Below are 22,650 nucleotides of genomic sequence, written 5' to 3' on the forward strand. Positions count from 1 at the left end.
TTAGAGAATTTCAGACATATTAGAGCAAAGAGGAATGTACAGCCAAGGATTTAGCTGCAACCCAAAGCACTGAATTCCTATTGGATTTCTAAGTTGAATATTTTGGGGTCACAGTGGTTAACAAAACTATACAGGTTTCAGGTGTCAAATTGTACATCCTCACCCCCCTCCACCTTTATTATTAGTAAGGTCTCAGGTGGTTAGAATGTCACACTGGAGATCAAAATCATCACAAATGGCTAATAATTATTATAATCTTTTAGGTCTATAGCAGTTTTAGTCAAATTTTAATCAAATCTTGTTTCATTTTGATCTCACTTTGGCACTAGTAGTGATGCTGAATTGATTTACACTAACATCAATGTCTACAGGTCAATATAGCACTGAACTCTAATTTACTGCATTTACTCAGCCACAGGACTTGTTATGAGCAAAATGAACTAGAACCAGAACCCTGATCTCTTGAATTGCAGGCTGTCATAGTTCCACTAGCATTTGAAAAACTCAGAGAAGCTGAATTAGTCTACAGTTTTAGATACTGGTTGAATCACTGTGGGAACATAAAAGAAAATTCTTTGGTGATGGAACAAAACTTATTGTCACAGGTAGGTATCAGAAGAATGCCATTTTTCAAGGTGATAGAGGGAACTAAATTGAAATAACAGTAAGGGTATTTGGATAAAACAGAAATGTGATTGGAGATTAGATGTAGAAATCTTAGGAGAGATTGTAAACCAAATTCTTAAAGGCACTCATAGACAAAGTGCAAATATCATAACAGGATTTGTTGTTTGTGTACATGTGGACTTATACAAAATGCTCATGTAGAATGCAAGCAATTATCATGGACATCTTTGGCCCAAGGACACAATTTATTATTGTCAGTCAGTTTTATGAGTTAACATGCCCTTTTCTGATGGTGGAAGGGTGTTGTGACAGAGCCTGGGCTTTGCAGTCAGGATGACATTAAGCTGCAGCTCCACCGCTTACTGCTTATGTGACCTGTGCAATTATTCTCTCCTTCAGTTTCTTAATTCATAAAATGGGATGAGTATGTATCCAGAGTGGTGTGAATAATGTACCTGCACATTGTCTAACATATAATAGCTGCTGGATAAGTGTTCCCCCAATTCAAATGTAAAGGGGAATTGTATCCAGCATGAGGACTCGTTTGCAGCCAATAATGTTGACAGAGCAAAAATTCTCCAGAGAATTAGCAGTGTTTGTAACTACTCATAGAACAATAAATTTGTAGGCATTTGTTTCTTCTTATCACTACTTTTTCCTCACTTGGGAAGAAAAATTAGCTTCAAGTGTTTGATGTTAATTTTTATTGTTGGCCTATGTGCTTTAAATTTTAATTTTTTAATTGATATTATTTTTAAAACCAACATTTATTGGTTCTAAAATTTATAGCCAATAGTTTTGGCTTCATGCTCATATTAATCAAAAAAGTTTAAATTCATATAGAAAATAGTCAATATGTAAAGTCGATTAAATATAGTTAGAAATGTCATGAGTTTGAAATTTATATATAAACATAATATAGCTTTAACTATGTATGTGATAGAAGAAAAACAATAAGAAAAAATAGAGAATACTTAATATCAATATGGAGCTTTGAAATATTGTATTTTTAATTAAAATGTAGTTGAATTTATATAAACTTTGGTAAATTTATATAAAATTCATACTGCTGCATCTTAATAAATATAAATGACTCAGCTAATTTAATTCAGATGCATTATTTGATTATGCAAATGACTTTATATGAAGATATTGAAAACTTCACTAATATTTTAACTTGGTTTCAATTCTATACAAGATGAAAACATTTTTTTTGTATTTTTGCGAAGCTGGAAACAGGGAGGCACTCAGACACACTCCCGCATGTGCCTGACCGGGATCCACTTGGCACGCCCATCAGGGGGTGATGCTCTGCCCATCTGGGGCATCGCTCTGTTGCAACCAGAGCCATTCTAGCACCTGAGGCAGAGGCCACAGAGCCATCCTCAGTGCCCGGGCCAACTTTGCTCCAATGGAGCCTTGGCTGCGGGAGGGGAAGAGAGAGACAGAGAGGAAGGAGAGGGGGAGATGGGCACTTCTCCTGTGTGCCCTGGCCGGGAATCGAACCCGGGACTCCTGCACGCCAGGCTGACACTCTACCACTGAGCCTACCGGCCAGGGCCAAGATGAAAACATTTTTGACCATAAAAAACCCTGTTGTCTGTCCCTGTCTCTCTCTCTGACTCTCTCTGTCTCTGTCACAAAAAACAAAATTTCCTATTGAATTATTTACTTCCAAGCTATTCCAAAGGGAACATGGTAAGGAATTTGGGTTTTAATTAGAAATCAAATAGAAAATAGTTTTAACATTTTTTAATTTTAATTATTAGATAAATAATAAACATAATCAAGTAACATTTCAGTATTCATATGATCTGCCTTTTAAAATATTTTGTTATATATTTTGACATTATATCCACAAGAAACTCTAGAACCATAGCTTTGATCATTAATTAAATTATCTACGCATTTTATTCAGCATAGGTAAACAGAGAAAACGATGGAGCTCTAAAATGCTCAGAAGTCTTATAGAGTAGATGCAAATTTTAGTGAAACACTCATGGTCAAAATGTGGTGTATTTAAAATATGGTGTAATTAATAGTCATGTTTAAACTTTAAATGAAATTCCAAAATAAAATGTAGTTTTGGTGAACCTTTTCTAAAGTGAAACAAAATTCTATGCAAAGCCTTTACTCAATAGATTAATATAAATGGCCTGACCTGTGGTGGCGCAGTGGATAAAGCGTCGACCTGGAATGCTGAGGTTGCTGGTTCAAAACCCTGGGCTTGCCTAGTCAAGGCACATATGGGAGTTGATGCTTCCTGCTCCTCCCCCTGTTCTCTCTATCACTTTCCTCTCTCTCTCTCTCCAATAAAAATGGATAAATAAAATCTTAAAAAAATATATATATAAATGTATATGAAAATCATAATTTTAATAGAAGTTTTGGAAATACTGCTCTTTTTCTTCTAAATTCAAGGTGTAGTTTTAAATACTGCTCTAAAAAATCTGAAGTGGTTCAGATGTGAAATTAAGATGTTATATAAAATTAGATACCAACTGGGAGAACTCCATTACTTCAGAAGTTGGCACAGGGTCCATAGTTGAAGCTAAAAGAAGTTGATATATTGCATACTTGTGGAAACTGAGTCTCACTAAATCAAGTAAGTGCGTGTTGTTTGGAAAAGAATGAAAAACTTTCTTCTGGCATTTATTTTTATAGAAAAAAAAACAACATGGTGCATTTTAGAATGATTTAACTGGAGAGTGAGTATTCACATAGGTACAGACATGAGGATGTGTTGTTAAGGGAGCTTAAGTTACAAATTTTACGGGATAGGATAGGAAAAGACTTCATTTTTATTTTTATTGAATGTATTAGGCTGATATTGACTGATAAAATTATACAGATTTTAAATGTAAAATTCTACAACAACACATCATCTGTATTTTGCATCCTGCATTCACCCCCAAGGTCTTTCCCTCACCATTTATCTTCCCTTCACCCTTTTATTGGCCCCCTTGCCCCACTATCCATCCCCTCTAAGAATCATAGTTGTCTGTGGTCTCTGGCTGTGTTTTTTTTTAATTAAGAATAAATTTAATGGGGTGACTTTGGTCTGTAAAAAACATAGGTTTCAGGTAAACATCTCTATAGCATTTGAACTATTGATTGCGTTGCATGCCCATCACCCAAAGTCAAATCATTTGATGTCACTGTTTATTTGCCGCTCTTTATTGCCCTCCTTCCACTCTCTTTCTGGTAACCACTTCACTTTTATCTATGTCCACGAGTCTCAGTTTTGTATCCCAAATATGTGAGAAAATACATAGTTCTTAGCTTTTTCTGATTTACTTATTTCACTTAGCATAATTTTCTCAAGATCCATTCATGTTGTTGTAAATAGCAATATCTCATCATGTTTTATGGCTGAGTAATATTCCCTTGTATATACGTATAACATCTTCTTTATCCAATCTTTTGAGGGACATTTTGGTTGTTTTCATGTCTTGGCCACCTTGAACACCACTGCAATGAAAACAGGAGTACATGTGTCTTTGCATACTAATTTTTTGAGTCTTCAGGTTGGTACCAAGTAGAGGGATTGTTGGGTCATATGGTATTTGTATTCTTAATTTTTTGAGGAACCATCATACTGTCTTCTGTAATTGCTGTACCTGTTTACATTCCTACCAGCAGTGAATGAGGGTTCCTTTTTCTCCACAGCCACTCCAACACTTGTTATTACCTGTCTTGGTGATAACAGCCAACCTAACAGGTGTGAGAAGTTATCTCCTTGAAGTTTTGATTTGCATTTCTCTGATAGTTGTTGTACTTTATTAACCACTACAGATTCTCATATAAAAAAAGGCCATCAAAGTTACCTCCTGGTCTCCTCCCCTAACCCCACTATGTACTCTCCATCTCTCACAGTATGAAAGAGATTAAAAATAAATAAACAAGTTCACACATGTTGGAGTAGTTAAAAGTCATTTCCATTTTAGCATGTGGAGAAGAAACAAAGGCCAAGTTTTAATTCAGGCTGTGCCATGTAATACCTGTGACTTTGGGTGAGTTATATAACTTCTTGAACCTCTTTTCCAATCTGAAAATGGAACAGCAATAAATACCTCATGAGATACTGTGGATGAAAGGCCATGTAAGCACCAATTCAATGGTAGCATTAAATTTGTTTATGTATGCCAGCTCTTCCCAATCACACAATGCCTGTGTCTCTCTGATTAATTGCCATTCCCTTTCCCCCACAGACAGAAATGTCTTGGTTCACACATCTCCCCCAAGGCCACTACTTTTCTTCCTTCAGTGGCAGAAATAAACCTGCACAAGGCTGGGACATATCTTTGTCTACTGGACAAATTTATTCCTTAACATTTTTTAGGCATTTTTCATGACATGAGAACTGAAGAAAGAGACAGGAGACCTTGGAAACTGTAGTTTCATTGGCCAGAAAGTAAACCACAACCCCAGTCAACCTCATTGTGGCACCACTTGAGAGTAGCATTGGCTGACCAGACAGAACCTCCAACCAAAACTCTTAGATCCGACTCAGAGAGCTCCTGCTCTTCTTTCTCTAACTTAATGCATGTTTAGAAACTCCTTTTTGTTTTTCTAGCTGACGTGTTCAGGTAATCAGCATGCTTATGACAGAAATAACCAGTTAATCCAAATAATATGTATAATTTGAATTGTATGGTACAAATGTTCTCATGAATATTTAATCTCCTAATGTAATTCAAGGATAGGCGAAAAGAGCTAAATTGTACAATTTATTTGAATATTCCAATTAAATTAAACCCAGTCCTTACAGCTTCTTCTCTAGGTGCTTGCATTGATTACCCATTACTTATTTGTAGTGAAAATCATTTCACCTACTTTTTACTTAAGGTGATACTTTGTAATTATCAAGAAACAACACCAAATATCTTATATTTAATCACTTAAGACATAGATCTTCTAAATTACATAGACCTGGAATAGACCTAGTAACTGTTCCTGCCACACACATCTTTTTAACTCTACCCAAGAAGTATAAAGTAATTGAAAGAATAAAGTTTGGGATTTTGGCAACTTGAACTCAAATCTTTGAGTTTCCTCCTTTGTTTTTTAATAACAATAATAGCCACTGTACTGTGTAGGTACATCTGAATAAGTATACATGGATGGTGTGTAATTCATCACAGACCCCACATTTAAGAATCTCTCTTCCCTTCACTTCTAGAACACATAGCCATGGCTTGTGATCTTAGACCAAGGAGAAAGAAAAGGATAGAGGATATGAAGCTCAGGTACAGTGTTTCTTCCCCAAGAGAGATATTTTCACATGCAAGTGCTTTTCATGCATAACAGTTCAGACAGACAAACATGTGTTGTTTGCAAAAACAGAAACAAGTTCTTCACCAAACATGGTTTCTTATGGGTGTTGTATAAACTAATAAATATCCAAATTCCACATAGTGCCAGGTGAAGTTCTCAAAGTGCAAAGAAGCCCTTAGAGCAGAGGTAGTCAACCTTTTTATACTTACCGCCCACTTTTGTATCTCTGTTAGTAGTAAAATTTTCTAACTGCCCACAGGTTCCACAGTAATGGTGATTTATAAAGTAGGGAAGTAACTTTATAACATTTATAAAGCAGAGTTATAACAAGTTAAAGAATATAATAATAATTACTTACCAAGTACTTTATGTCGGATTTTCGCTAACTTTGGCAGAATAAATCTTTATAAAACAACTTACTATAGTTAAACCTATCTTTTTATTTATACTTTGGTTGCTCCGCTACTGCCCACCATGAAAGCTGGAACGCCCACTAGTGCACGGTAGGAACCAGATTGACTATCACTGCCTTAGAGAATAGAAGATCAACAAGTTCAGAATAAAGATAGATGATAAAGTTGCTGAAGGAAAGAACCTGCTTGAAAGTGAAATTACCTGGCCTTGGCCAAACACTGCCCTGAATTTTGATAAACAATAAATACAGTACTTTCCAATGATCTACTGTACTATACAGAAATATACCTGATATCATCTCAGTGATGGATGATATCAACATTACCTTAGTGGTTCACATATAGTATGTGATTTCATTTCATGCACATGTTGAATAATATGTCTATTTTGTCTTAAGACATAATTCTGGTAATCTTTGTTACAGAAGTTTCTGTAACTTACTCATGATTTAATTAAAAGCCATCAAAATTTCTAGAAGATAAACCAATGTGGAAAAACTGCATAATTTATTATTTTGTTTTAAGATGGTAACCACATTCTAAAATGAAACATAAGAGATATATTTGTAGCTTTTGATAGTCTACCAAATTTGGTTCAAGTTAGTCAGCTAGAAATCATCATCAAACCTGAAATACTTATGCAAAACCTCAAGCAATTCACCTGAAACTTGTGGTTTACGTAACTTGACTTGCTTATTATTTATATATTTATTAATTCCCTAATGTGTTTGAAGTTGAATTTTAGTTCCCTCAGCCAGCTACCTCAAAATATGATGAGTGAGTTGTATGTGCCTGTGTGTATGTGTTTGTGTTATATGAAGCAGAAGTAGAAGCGAAATTATTGATTTTTGTACACAAGACTAAGATTTTTTATTCTTTCTAAGAAAGTGAACTCCGTGTGTTGAACTTTTTCATCAACTGTTTAACGCACATTGTACAAAAGTCCTGAGAAACAGATATTATCATCACCACCTTAAAGATGAGGAAACTGAGGCTTTAAGAAGGGTTTAAGGATATAACATCAGGAGTAGAAAAGCTGGAATTTGACCCTGACATTCCTGATCATAAAATGTATTTTCTTTTACATTCAACTTCCTTAATAATAATTTGATTTATCTCATGTGAATTTTACTCAATTTTATATTAATGTCACATTAATCTTGATCAGCCCTTCTGTCCATCTTCACTGTCACTACAATAACATGAATCCTTGGATTCACCTTAGTGGCTTATGGTACACATCTTTGAAATACACCTTGACCAACATACTTTTCTGTTCATAAATATCTTTCTAAAGCACAAATCTGATGTCACTTTATGTCCTCATCACTTTTTGTTTTTAAAGAATGTTTATTTGAAAATACTACAAGTAAAAATTCTCTAAATTACTCTTTCTTAAAAATTAAGTATTAAGTAAAAGTGTCTCTTCTCCCCTTTCCATTCTAAGCTCCTCTAACAATGGACACAATAAGTCTCTGTGTTCCTCGCTCACATGTCTAGCAGCTTCTTAATTTAAATTTTAATCCACTTGGAACTTATTATATATGGTATGAGGTAGAGAGCTATGTCTATTTTCACAGCAGATCATCAATAGTGCAGTCAGTTTTTAAATAATCTAACATGTTAATATAATTTAAAAATTCTACCACTGCTCACAAAACTTAGGGGATATTTCAAAAGGAATATGAAGCGATACTACAGTACTTTCAGCCTTTTGTTTAGTGCATTTTCAACAATGAAATAAAAGTTGGTTTTGCACTTCATTTGCATAATCAAACAACTATCTTTGATTTGTCGTTTGCTTTTCTGATGTTCTTGTTCAATAAAAAAATCAAATACTTCTTTTTTTATTGCTTCATATTAATTTTGAAATATTCCCTAATTTTTGTCAGTAGTATATATCATGTTTTATGATTTACATATATTTAAAGCAATTTCTGTGGGGTTTCTGCTTTATTTTATTTCATCATTCTTACAACTTTATCATGTTATATCAGTAACTTTGTAACAAGTGTTAAGATCTACTATACCACTGTCTTCACTAATATTTTTTTTAAATTATTTTTTAATTACATCATATTTATTCTCTATATTAGCATTTAAAATCAAGTTATCTTGCCTACCCTTAACCAAACATCATAGAACAAAAAATAAAATATTGTCATAATTCTGATTGGCTTTGTAATCAATTTATATAGGAATAGAGGAAGGATTAGCTTATTCATGATATGGGGCTTTTTCTTCATTAAAATAGCGTATCTATCATTTATTCAGGTGTTATTTTATGGCTTTTAGTAAAATCTTTTACTTTTTTTTTCAATTGTTTTAATTAAGTGAGAGAAGGAGAGGCAATGCGACAGAATCTTACATGCCTCAAATTGGGATCCACCAGACAAGCCCCTATGGGGCCATGGTCTGCCACCTGGGGTGTTAGTTGTTCTGTGCTTGGCAACTGAGCTATTTTTAGCACCTGAGCAGATAGGTTATGGAGCCATCCTTAGAGCTGAGGCCAACTTCTTGTAGTCAATTGAAACATGGCTGTGGAGGAGGGAAGGGAGAAAGAGGGAGAAAGTGTGGAGGAGGAAGGGTGGAGAAGCAGATGTTCACTTCTCCTGTGTGCCCTGAACAGGAATTGAACAGAGACATCCACACACTGGGCTTCTCTATACCACTGAGCCAACAGACATCTTGTCCTTTTTCCTTCATATAGTTCTCAAATTTTCTTGTTAATTTAATAAAAGATTTGGTAACTCTTTACTTACTCATTTGTATTTTATCACTTAAATTCTTCATAGATCATGAAATACAGATAACTCCTAAAGCTCCAAATAATTTTGCTCATGGTCTCAGATAGGAAAAAAAGAAGAAAAACTTTTCCAAGGGAATTGAGTGGGTACCGTCTACAAGAGGTACAAAAGGTATTTGACAGCTCAAAGTAGTAATAACTTGAATTGCTCAGTTAAAACACCTTTAGTTTTTATCTAAACCTCACATTCTCTCCCATTGTGTTGGATGCTTTGTTCTACTGTGAATGGACAGCTGGCCACCATGCTCACCTCACAGCTTCATTCTCAAGGCCAGAGGCAATGCTTGTTCATGGAACATGGGTGAAACCCGGATCTGACGTGCACATGGCGTCATCAGGCGTCTGCTCTTTGGGTCTGGGCCGATGGACAACTCACCTGTACTCAGGAAAGCTCTCAGCTGCTGCTGACCATTTCTTTCCCCTGATCCAAGAAAGAGCAAGAGATCACAGAACTTGCAAGAGGAGTCTTCTTTCAACATATCATAGAACTGGGTTTTGTTTATAAATTTCAGTTTAAATAAGAAATCTGTTATTTTGTAGGAGATGGAATTTTATAATTTTTTCTTCTATTCCAGGAAAAGTAATGTCATAACAGAAATCATTATCCCATTTTGCAATTCCAGGTAAAGAACCATGTTGCTGAATGAATACTGTAGCTTAAAGAGTGGACAATTTGGAGGTGACATCAGAGAAATAGTGCCGTAAGGAGTGCTCCCGATTCCTCTCCCCAAAATTTCAACAAGTTCTACAACTAGAGACACAGGAAAACGATCCCATGAGCGTCTGAAGGTATGATTGGGCGAAAACTTGGCTAAATACAGTGTGTCTGTAAAGTCATGGTGCACTTTTGACTGGTCACAGGAAAGCAACAAAAGACTGTAGTCTTGCTTAGGTGTAATTGTCGAGCACACGCATGCACAGATATTTCAGGGCTCCTTACGTAGCTATTTCATATAGCCTCTACAGACTCGTCACTGACTGATGGCCTACCAGAACAGGGTTTTTCCACCAAACTGCCGGTTTCCTTCAACTGCTCATTCCACCGAGTAATGTTATTCCTACGTGGTGGTGCTTCGTTATAAACATGCCAATAATCACGTTGCACTTTGGTCACAAATTTGAATTCAGCGAGCCACAGAGCACACTGAACTTTCCTCTGTACCATCCACATCTCAACTGGCATGGCCATGGGCTGCTATGCTGTATACACGGTGTTACGTCATCATCTGCGCATGCGCACACGCTGCCACATCATCCTACAGAAACTGGGAGGGTTTTCTTTTTATTTGGTGCAGATTTCACATTTCTATCATCTTTTGATGCTTTCCTGTGACCGGTCAAAAGTGCACCATGAATTTACAGACACACTGTATATAATCAACCCTGAAGGAAATAAGATGGAGAATGGAATACTCCACCTTCCTCACTAACCTGAGCAAGGGCTGCTTTCACTTGGAACTAAGAGAAAGTGAGGGCTGGGGGCATGGAGGGAACCGGCTGCGGCAAGAGTGTTCAAACCGAGGAAAGAGTGTGCCTGCGGTGGCTCAGCCCACGTGAGCTAACGCCAGAGCTGGACCCCAGCAAAGGTGGGTGAGCAGTGGCCTTCATTACCGCCAATATCCTGGTTGGCGTGCGCGGGCAGTGAGCGAATGGTTGCTCCTAGCATCCGGGCTTGGGCGCCCATGTTCCCGGACAGAGGGGCAGGGTCAGAGACTTCTGCATGGGCTGCGACCAGAGTCTCGGTGTAATCCCTTCTCTCCGAAAAACAGTGCTCGGGGAGTGCGCAAAAGCATACTTCCCTACCTCCCGGATCTCTCTGAGTGGGCGGGGCGCCTCCACCAGCCATTCAGGCTAACAAAGAACATCCCAGGGAAGAAAAAATATGGAAGTGCTAGAGTGAGGGGCAGCTTGCAAACAGTCACTGGAGCAGATCCGTGGATCTAATCGCTGAAATTAGCTTAACCCACAGTCTTCTCACTGCCCAACTGGCTTATTCCAGCAGTGGCTCTGGCTGAAAAGGTCTTTTTTCTCACGTCAGTGATCTAAGACAAGAGACGTGATATTTTTTAGTGCCTCTTGCTCTTCACATAGTGGCTGGGGCAATTTTCTGCCAGCCGATACAGGGTGAAAAACACATTCCTATGGAATAGACCTCAGAGAACTCTGCAGAAGTTGTACAGGCTAGGCTGTAGGCTTTTTAACAAGTAAGAAGCCTGCAGAGAGCAATCCCATGCAGCGCTAAGGAAAATATAACTAGATATACCCAGGGAATCTTAGAAAGAAGCCTGAACAGAAGTCAACATGCCCCCCTACCTGCTTAAGCTAGTGGCTTTGATTGGCAGAGCTTTCATACTCAGGGCTGTGCACTAAAAGGAGGGACTTTTCAGCTTTTAAGACCTCCTGTTCTGCAGGCAGTGACTAGGGCATCTTCCTGCCAGCCAATACAGGTTACAAAGTGCAAAAAGCCTGGGGAGAGTGGTCCCACAGAGTACTGAGTCATACTGGACATGCCTGGAGGCTCATTGAAAGATACATTGAGAGCAATTGGTTCCCAGCCCTGCCTTATTACACTGGTGGCTCTGACTGACAGAACCTTACCCAGAGCCCTGAGCTGAGTGGGGATAGAGTGGGGATTTGCCAGCTCTTTGAGCCTCTTACTCTCCAGGCAGTGGCAGGGGCAACCTCATAGCTGGATCACCAGGCTGCTAATTCAGAAAGGAGAGACTAGGAGAGAGGCTCTGGGAAAATGGACTCTCCTATTGTTGGAGCTTAGAAAAGCTAACAAGCCCCGACTACCAATGAGACTGAGGCCTAGTATATGAGATCATCATAGCGGCACATCAACTGCAAATCTCTGCCTAAGCATGACCCAGAGGTAGAGCCTGGGGTACAGTGCCACCGACCAAGAAGAGGGAGAAGAAAGGAAAAGGAAGAAGATAACCTCTCAAAATCAAGAATAATCCAGTCTTTACAACTTTTTCCATTTTTTTTCTTTCTTTCATTTTCTTATCTTTATTTTTTTTTCCACCTTGGTCCTTTTATCCTCTGCTTGCCTTATTCTTTTCTGTTCATCTTGAACTACATTACCCATAGGTGTTACATTTCCCATTTTTATCTTTTCTTTTTTCTTTCTCTCTGAGGGTTACACTCCAAAACCCTTAACTCTCTCCTTTTTTTCTTTTCTTCTTTTTTCTCCCTCTCTCTTAGTTTCTTCTTTTCTCTTTCACCTTTCATTTCATTGAATCTTCACTCATGAACAAATTATTTTATTTTGGATTCAGATTTTTTCTTTGTGGCATTTTGTGTGCTTTTTACTTCAATTTTTAACTCATTAGCATTCCCTCCAACCCCGGCTCTCCATTCTATGTAGTTTTTGTTCCACTTAATACAATAGTATTTTCTTTTCTTTTTCTTGTTTCCTTCTTATCTGTTTTACTATATCTCTCATTTGACCATCATTTACAAGCAAATTATTTTATTCTTGATTCCAATTTTATTCTTTTTTGCATTTTGTGGGTCCCTACCTCGTTTTTGCCCTTGTCACTTCTCCCCAACTCTGGCCCTCCATTATAGGTAGTGTTTGTTCCATTTAGCACAATATAATTTTCAGTTTTCATAGTATTTTCTCAAAGATAGGAAAGAAAAGAAATAATAATAATTTTAAATTATTTTTTATTGTCCTTTTTTAACTTTTTATTCTTTACTAATTCTCATTAGTGTTACTAACAAAACCACCCTCAGATGCCATTAAGGAAAAGGAAATTGAATATCATGGATACAAAAGACAGAGATGTAGCACAGATAGATGAGGAAAAATCTATAAAAAAAATTTTAATAGATTAGAAAACTTGGAGTTAAATGACAGAGAATTTAAAATAGAAATCTTAAAAATACTCAGTGATATACAAGAAAACACAGAAAGGCAATTTAGGGAGCTCAAAAAACAACTCAATGAACACAAAAAATATATTACCAAGGAAATTGAAACTATGAAAACAAATCAAACAGAGATGAAAAAATTCACAAATTGAAAAACGAGGTAACAAGCTTAGCTAATAGTACAGAACATATAGAAGAGAGGATTAGTGACATAGAAGACATAAAACTTAAGGTACAACAGAGAGAAGAGGAGAGAAACTCACAAATTAAAAAAAAAATGAGAAAGCCCTACAGGAATTGTCTGACTCCATAAAAAAGAGTAACATAAGAATAATATGTATATCAGAAGGAGAAGAGAGAGAAAATGGAATAGAGAACATATTCAAACAAATCATAAACAAGAATTTCCCAAGCCTGTGGAAAGAACTAAAGCCTTGAATTCAAGAAGCAAACAGAACACTGAGTTTTCTTAACCCCCAAAAACCTACTCCAAGGCACATCATAATGAAATTGACATAAACCAACAACAAAGAAAAAATTCTCAAGGCAGCCAGAAAAAGAAGACTACAACATATAAAGGAAGGCCTATTAGATTATCATCAGATTTCTCAGCAGAAACTCTACAAGCTAAAAGAGAGTGGACCCCAATATTTAAAGTTCTGAAAGAGAGGAACTTCCAGTCAAGAATACTATACCCATCAAAGCTATCCTTCAAGTGTGAAGGAGAAATAAAAACATTAATGGATTCAGAAAAGATGAGGGAATTTATCATCAGAAAACCCCCACTTCAGGAAATACTAAAGGGGGTTTTCCAACCAGATACAAAGAACAAAACAAAACAAAACCACAATTAAAAGCTCCACCAAGAACACAATAAAACCAAATTTAAACTGTGACAACAAAAACAAAAAAAGGGGAGAGGACGAACATTAACAGTAGCAAAGGACAATGGAGTGCAGAAGCACCCATAAGATAGTATACTACAATGAACATGCTAAAAATCATTTTTATTACTTAATGGTATTCACCCCTGAAAAAACCACCACAAAAACACATGACTTGAAAAAGGAAGTAACAGAGGAAAGAAGCATGGATTACAACCAAACAAAAACAAATGATAGAAAAACAAAAGAGAATAATCAAACAAGATACAAAACTAACAGAAAGCAATATATAAAATGGCAATAAAAAACCCTCAAGTGTCAATAATTATACTAAATATAAATGGATTGAACTCACCAATAGAAAGACACAGAGTATCAGAATGGATTAAAAAAGAAAATCCAACTGTATGCTGCCTACAAGAAACACATCTAAGCAACAAGGATAAAAACAAATTCAAAGTGAAAGGCTGGAAAACAATACTCAAAGAAAATAACATCCAAAAAAAAAAGCAGGTGTAGCAATACTCATATCTAACAATGGTAAATACAAGACAGCAAAAGTAATCAGAGACAAAAATGGTCATTTCATAATGATTAAGGGGACACTGAATCAAGAAGACATAATACTTCTTAATATATATGCACCAAACCAAGGAACACCAAAATACATAAGACAGCTACTGACTGACCTAAAAACAAAAACTGACAAAAATATAATCATACTTGGAGACCTCAATATACTGCTGACGGCTCTAGATCGTTCATCTAGACAGAAAACCAATAAAGAAATATTGGTCTTAAACAAAACACTAGAGCAGCCGTTCTCAACTTGTGGGTCGCGACCCCAGCGGGGATTGAACGACCAAAACACAGGGGTAGCCTAAAGGCATCAGGTCGCCTAAAGCCATCAGAAAATACATATTTTATTTAAAAATGTATTGTATAACAAATATGTATTTTCCGATGGCTTTAAGCGACCCCTGTGTTTGGTTGTTCGACCCCCGCCAGGGTCGCGACCCACAGGTTGAGAACCACTGCATTAGAGCAACTGGATAAGATAGACATCTACAGGACATTTCCCTAAGTGACAGAGTACACATTTTTCTTTAGTGTTCATGGAACATTCTCAAGAATTGACCATATGTTGGGCCACAAAAATAACATTAGCAAATTCAGAAAAATTGAAATTGTACCAAGCATATTTACTGATCATAAAGCCTTGAAACTAGAATTCAACTGCAAAAAAGAGGTAAAAAAAACCCTACAAAAATGTGGAAACTAAACAACATACCTTTAAAAAATGAGTGGGTCAAAGAAGAAATAAGCACAGAGATCAAAAGATACATTCAGACAAATGAAAATGACAATACAACATATCAGAATCTATGGGATGCAGCAAAATCAGTAATAAGAGGGAAGTTCATATCACTTCAGGTCTATATGCACAAACAAGAGAGAACCCAAGTAAACCACTTAACTTCACACCTTAAGGAACTAGAAAAAGAAGAACAAAGACAACCCAAAACCAGCCGAAGAAAGGAGATAATAAAAATCAGAGTAGAAATAAATGAAATAGAGAACAGAAAAACTATAGAAAAAATTAATAAAACAAGGAACTGGTTCTTTGAAAAGATCAACAAAATTGACAAACCCTTGGCAAGACTTACCAAGGAAATAAGAGAAAGGACTCATATAAACAAAATCCAAATGAAAGAGGAGAAATCACCACAGACATCATAGATATACAAAGAATTATTGTAGAATACTACAAAAAACTGTATGACACCAAATTCAACAATCTAGAAGAAATGGATAAAATAAAAGTCCAGGGCCAGACGGCTATACTAGTGAATTCTATCAAACATTCAATAAAGACTTGGTTCCTATTCTACTCAAAGTCTTTCAAAAAATTGAAGAAGAAGCAATACTTCCAAACACACTTTATGAGGACAACATAACCCTCATACTGAAACCTGGCAAGGATGGTACAAAAAAAGAAAACTACAGACTAATATCTCTAATGAATACAGATGCTAAAATACTAAACAAAATACTAGCAAATCGAATACAACAACATATTAAAAATATAATACATCATGATCAAGTGGGATTCATCCTAGAATCTCAGGAATGGTTAAATATCCGTAAAAAGGTTAATGCAATACACCATATCAACAAAACAAAGAACAAAAACCACACGATCTTATCAATAGATGCAGAAAAGGCATTCGATAAAATACAACACAATTTTATGTCTAAAACACTCAACAAAATGGGTATAGAAGGAAAATATCTCAACAGGATAAAGGCCATTATTGATAAACCATCAGCTAACATCATATTAAATGGCATAAAACAGAAGACTTTCACCCTTAAATCAGGAATAAGACAGGATTGTCCAGTCTCTTCACTCTTATTCAACGTGGTGCTAGAAGTTCTAGCCAGATCAATCAGACAAGATAAGGAAATAAAAGGCATTCATATTGAAAAAGAAGAAGTAAAAGTTTCACTTTTTGCAGATGATATGATCCTATACATCAAAAAACCCAAAGACTCCACAAAAAGATTATTAGAAACAATAAACCAATACAGTAAGGTCGCAGGATACAAAATTAATATACAAAAGTCCATAGCCTTTCTGTATTATGCCAACAACAAAACATTAGAAAATGAACTCAAAAAAATAATCCCCTTCATGGTTGCAACAAAAAATAAAATATCTAGGAGTAAACATAACAAAGAATGTAAAGGACCTATATAATGAAAATTACAGAGTATTGTTAAGGGAAATTGAAACAGATACAATGAAATGAAAATATATTCCTCGTTCTTGGATAGGAAGAATAAATATAATCAAAATGACCATATTACCCAAAGCAATATACAAATTCAATGCCATTCCCATCAAAATTCCAATGGCAGCCCTGGCCGATTGGCTCAGTGGTAGAATGTCGGCCTGGCGTGCAGAGGTCCCGGGTTCGATTCCCGGCCAGGGCACACAGGAGAGGCGTCCATCTGCCTCTCCACCCCTCTCCCTCTCCTTCCTCTCTGTCTTTCTCTTCCCCTCCCACAGCGAGGCTCCTTTGGAGCAAAGATGGCCCGGGCACTGGGGATGGCTCCTTGGCCTCTGCCCCAGGCGTTAGAGTGGCTCTGGTTGTGGCAGAGTGACGCCCCAGAGGGGCAGAGCATTGCCCCCTGGTGGGCAGGGCGTAGCTCCCTGGTGGGCGTGCTGGGTGGATCCCGGTCAGGTGCATGCGGGAGTCTGTCTGACTGTCTCTCCCCGTTTCCAGCTTCAGAAAAATACAAAAAAAAAAAAAAAAATTCCAATGGCATACTTTAAAGAAATGGAACAAAAAATCATCAGATTTATATGGAACTATAAAAAATCCCAAATAGCCAAAGCAATCCTAAGGAAAAAGAATGAAGCTGGGGGCATTACAATACCTGACTTCAAATTATATTATAGAGCCACGACAATCAAAACATCATGGTACTAGCAGAAAAATAGACACTCAGACCAATGGATCACAATATAGCCCAGAAATAAAACCACATATATATGGTCAAATAATTTTTAATAAAGGGGTCAACAACACACAATGGAAAAAGAAAGCCTCTTCAACAAATGGTGCTGGGAAAACTGGAGAGCCACATGCAAAAGAATGAAAATTGAGTACAGTTTGTACTCTTGTACTAAAATTAATTCAAAATGGATTAAAGACCTAAATATAAAACCTGAAACAATAAAGTACATAGAAAAAAACATAGGTACTAAACTCATGGAACTTGGTTTTAAAAAGCATTTTATGAATTTGACTCCAAAGGCAAGAGAAGTGAAGGCAAAGATAAATGAATGGGACCACATCAAACTAAGAAGATTTTCCACAGCAAGAGAAACTGACAACAAAACAGACAGCCAACTAAGTGGGAGATGATATTTTCAAACAACAGCTCAGATAAGGGCCTAATATCCAAAATATACAAAGAACTTATGAAACTCAACAGCAAACAAACAAACAATCCAATAAAAACATGGGAAGAGGACATGAACAGACACTTCTCCCAGGAAGAAATACAAATGGCCAACAGATATATGAAAAGATGTTCATCTTCATTAGCTATTAAAGAAATGAAAATCAAAACTACAATGATGTACCACCTCACACCTGTCCGACTAGCTATTATCAACAAGACAGGTAATAGTAAGTGTTGGAGAGGCTGTGGAGAAGAAGGAACCCTCATACACTGTTGGTGGGAATGTAAAGTAATACAACCATTATGGAAGAAAGTACGGTTGTTACTCAAAAAACTAAACATAGAACTACCATATGACCCAGCAATCCCTGTACTGTGTATATACCCTAAAACTCAAAATCATTGGTAAGTAAAACACATGCAGCCCCATGTTCATTGCAGCATTGTTCACAGTGGCCAAGACATGGAAACAACCAAAAAGCCCTTCAATAGATGACTGGATAAAGAAGATGTGGTACATATATACTATGGAATACTACTCAGCCATAAGAAATAATGACATCAGATCATTTACAACAAAATGTATAAATCTTGATAGCATTATATGGAATGAAATAAGTAAATCAGAAAAAACTAAGAACTGCATGATTCCATACATAGGTGGGGGGCATGAAAAAAAGACTAAGAGACAAGGAGAAGAGTGTGGTGGTTACCAAAGGGGGGGGGAGAAGAGGGAGGGAGTGGGGGGAGGGGAAGAGCACGGAGAAAAACAGATAGAAGGTGAAGAAGGACAATTTGACTTTGGGTGATGAGTATGCACCATAATTGAATGACAAGATAACCTGGGATGTCTTCTTTGAACATATGTACCCTGATTTATGAATGTCACCTCATTAAAATTAATAAAAATAAAGAGGACGATTTTGCTCACATTTCTCAAGTCTATTCGTGTTGTAAGAATAGCATGTTCAGTTACTGAATAGCTTCCTCCTTTTAGAAATCCATTCCCAGTGTGCTGATGAAGCAGCCCTGGTGTTTGTGAGAATAGAAAGAAGGGCCTTTCCTGTGACGTGATCTCTGAGCAGTTTCACACAATTGAACACCTGGAAATAAAAACTCAATCTTCTGAGTACTTTTCCTGGTAATTTTAAAAAAAAGTAACCCAACTTTTAGTCAATCAACATGGGCTTGTTCTCTTTTTTTCCTGCTCTTGTTCTTTTTTTTTTTTTTTTTTTTTTTTTTTATTTATTCATTTTAGAGAGGAGAGAGAGGGGGGAGAGAGAGACAGAGAGAGAGAGAGACAGGGGAGGAGCTGGAAGCATCAACTCCCATATGTGCCTTGACCAGGCAAGCCCAGGGTTTTGAACCAGCGACCTCAGCATTTCCAGGTCGACGCTTTATCCACTGCGCCACCACAGGTCAGGCCCCTGCTCTTGTTCTTTTCATTTTTCAGCAGTCCCTTTCAATAATTTCTGCCTTCATGGAAAATAGACATCCAATCAATTTATTTGAAGAAAACTTATAAAATATCAGATGCTACAAAATCTATATTTAAGAACTTCCAAAGAAGACAAATTGCCATTTTTCTCAACGTTGATCACATCATGTAGTTTGGGATATGGTGAGATTTTTGTAGGAACTGCAACCATTGTGTTAGATCAGACTGGATCAAGATATTTGCAGAAGGAACTAAACTCATAGTAATTCCTCCTGGTAAGTAACTTATTTCTATTTTTGAAAAACTGGTAGATGGTATTTAGATAAAACTATCTGGTATAATCTCAATCTGACTTTAAATGAATAGCAATTTTGCAGCTACTAGACACTGTATATGGAAAGAAAACTAGTTTGTAAATGGTTTATTTATTTCCCTGCCTGTAAGCAGATTAAAAGTCCGTTCTTAGAATTCACATACACAGAAAAGGTAGACTCAGGCTAGAAATTAAAATGTTTTGAGTACTATCTCTGTGAATCATTGCTATAAGTTATTGCTTTAAAATATATTCCTTGCAGATGCTCACTTCATTGAGAAATAATTTGATTAATTATCTGTTAATTGTTTTATATTTTGAGAAGGAAAAACAGTGCCCTGTTTTCTCAATAATCAGGTAGAACTGTACTATTGGTTTTGAGCTTAGCTCTAACAGCATGGCAAAGCGTGATTCTTACACTGAATGATACAGAACATCGCAATGTGCTATCACAGTCTTATTATATATATTGACCTGGAGAGCACCAGGTTAATGGAACTATAAGCTTTATGAGCTATTTCAGCTCAAAAGTCCATGAAAAGAGTCTGCATGGTTTTATATCCTCATTTGTTAGTTCGCTCTCTAGTAAACATTTACAGAAGACACTTTCTGTCCTGAATACAGATTAAAGAACATAGTCCCAACGCTCACAAAGCTTCTGGTTTAGTAGATAAGTGTTCTAGATTCTGGCTTGGTTTGTCTCCATGTGCTTTGGCCTGTGGCCACTGTAGAGGCAAAAGGTCTTGAGATCATGAGCTATTTAATTTCTAAACTTATGTAAGAAGCATTACTTATAAAATAGATATATTTTTTGTTTGGTGGAAGAACTTGATCATTCCATTAAAGAGGAAGATATTAGTTAATATTTACTGAGAGCCAGATCCCATGCTAAATAGTTTCAGTGCTGTGTCTCATTCCTCAGTAGCCCTGTAGAGGCGAGCCTCTTATTCCCAGTTCATACATAAGGAAACTGGGTCTTAGATTAGAGTGGTGGTTTGCCTCAAGTCAACTGACTAGTTACTGTTGAATCCTAAGTTTAGGATTCAATAAAGACTTGTCTATTCTGAAGTGCATGGTCTGAACTATTCCTACTAGAAACATTACCATGTTTTTGTCCCCGAGTACTCACTCTTCTATAGTCTGATCTCTACGGTGGACTCTGTAATTGACTTCTTACTTAGTAATAGCTCGTACTTTGGATTACTACTCTGGTGAGAAAACAATGCTTCTGCTTCCATTCATGGCACCCCTCTCTCTACACAGAATGGTCAACTAAGTCGTGTGAAATATGCATTTATTAAATACTCAAAATATGATTCTTAATGTATTTCTATAAAATGACAAGTCATTTTGACACCACTTCACTCAATTTTCTTTCTATATTGGCATCAACTTTGCTAGAAATATTGTAATTGGTAAAAACTAAATTGCATCACTAACTGAATTACAACTCAGAGCTGTTTCTACTCATGATGGGACAGCAGAAAATATACCAAACCAAATAAGATCCTCTGATAAACAGCACAGAATGTGCTAATAAAGAACATTTGTCATTTGGTCAATGCCCTGGAAACTGTAAGGATATGAAGTCCAAAGGACTAGTCGTTCAGCTATAAATAGCTTAAGAGACCATCATTAAGAATTTATTCTCTGTAACAACTTGTCTGGTCTATCAGTGGGAACTGGATTCTAGAAAGAAATTACATTAGAATCAATGCATATACCCAGTCCTTAATACCTACAAAAAATACCAGTAAAACATATCAAAACACATGTATTAAATACTTAAAATATATTATTCCTCATATTGTTTCTCTTTGAAAATAGAAATACTAACTTTAAATTACACTCTAGGAGAGAAACTTACTTTGTATATTAGAACTCTTTAAAGGAGGAGAAGGGAGGTAGAGGATTCAGGCAAAATGATGAGATTAGATGAAATCATATTCTGCAATCTGAGTTAAGATGGGAAAGACATATAACCCCAGGTGCTCAGGCCGAGAGGGGCCAGCTTTTCAGACTTGAGTACATTCAGATCTCATGTGATTTTGCCTGAGTTTCGTCTTTGTTTAATGTTAGCAGGGTCAATATTTATATATTTATATAACTTTTAAAGAAATATGGGCATGATTACAAAACAAGCACAAAGAAATTGACCTATAAAGGCTTTTCAGCTAGTGGAGAGATAAAAGGCTGAAGGATTCAAGTGTTCGGTCCTGGCACAGAGTCCATTGTTACCAGTAAATTTTCTCTAAATTCTTCCGTTACAGTAGGGAGGGGAGGCGAGTAACGCAGCTATTGCAGGCGAGGTGCTTCTGCAGGCTCAGAACTGTTGGATTCAATCCCAGCTTGGTCACATGGCAGGTGATTTTCAGAGAGGTCAATGGCTCCATCCAGGTTTTTGATGCAGTTGGCTCTTGACCAAGCATGGAGGACATCGATCAAGAGTTAAGTGGGGAGAGTGATGGTGGGTCCATATGGGGTAGAGATATTAGGTCCATATTGTATTCTCATGTTGAAATATTTTTAAAAGTAATTTATATATTATATTTATTTGATACCAAAAAGAACCAATGAGAAAACTTGCTCGATTTGTCATTTGGTCAGGGGATGCTTAAAATGGAATCTTGCCTGAATAAGGGAGAACATTTTACAAGAATGTTCTAGCCTATGAGATCCACTCAAATGAAAGTTTTCAAAGAATTTTCACAAAGTTAATAAAGCACTGAATAAAAAGAAGTGATATATTCTGGTTTTCTTAGTAGTTGTGATCATATAAAGAAGTGAATTCATAAAATAAAAAGCAATTTTCTGGTCACTTTTTCTACTTTATTAATATACTCAATGTAAATACAGCAATCAAATTAAATAATGGTGACACAGATATAATTTATTAGGGTCCTAAAAATGTTTTTTAGGAAAGTATAGAGCAGAGAAAATTATAGAATTTGATTCTGGGTCTATCATTTTCTATATAATTGTCCTTTAGCAAAAAATATTTGATTTACTGTTTATTGCTTTATTAAAATTATAAAGGT

The 22,650-nt window shown here is 36.4% G+C and overlaps 1 gene segment (V, D, J or C); it reads left to right on the forward strand.

Moving 5' to 3' along the window:
• LOC136407775 (T cell receptor gamma constant 1-like) overlaps positions 1-22,650 on the forward strand; it is a 62,753-nt gene that overhangs the window by 17,068 nt on the left and 23,035 nt on the right. The window contains 1 exon segment of the C gene segment in view: positions 19,524-19,574. Coding sequence covers positions 19,524-19,574 — 51 coding nt within the window.

Source organism: Saccopteryx leptura, chromosome 6 (genome assembly GCF_036850995.1).
Source record: "Saccopteryx leptura isolate mSacLep1 chromosome 6, mSacLep1_pri_phased_curated, whole genome shotgun sequence".
Lineage (NCBI taxonomy): Eukaryota > Metazoa > Chordata > Mammalia > Chiroptera > Emballonuridae > Saccopteryx > Saccopteryx leptura.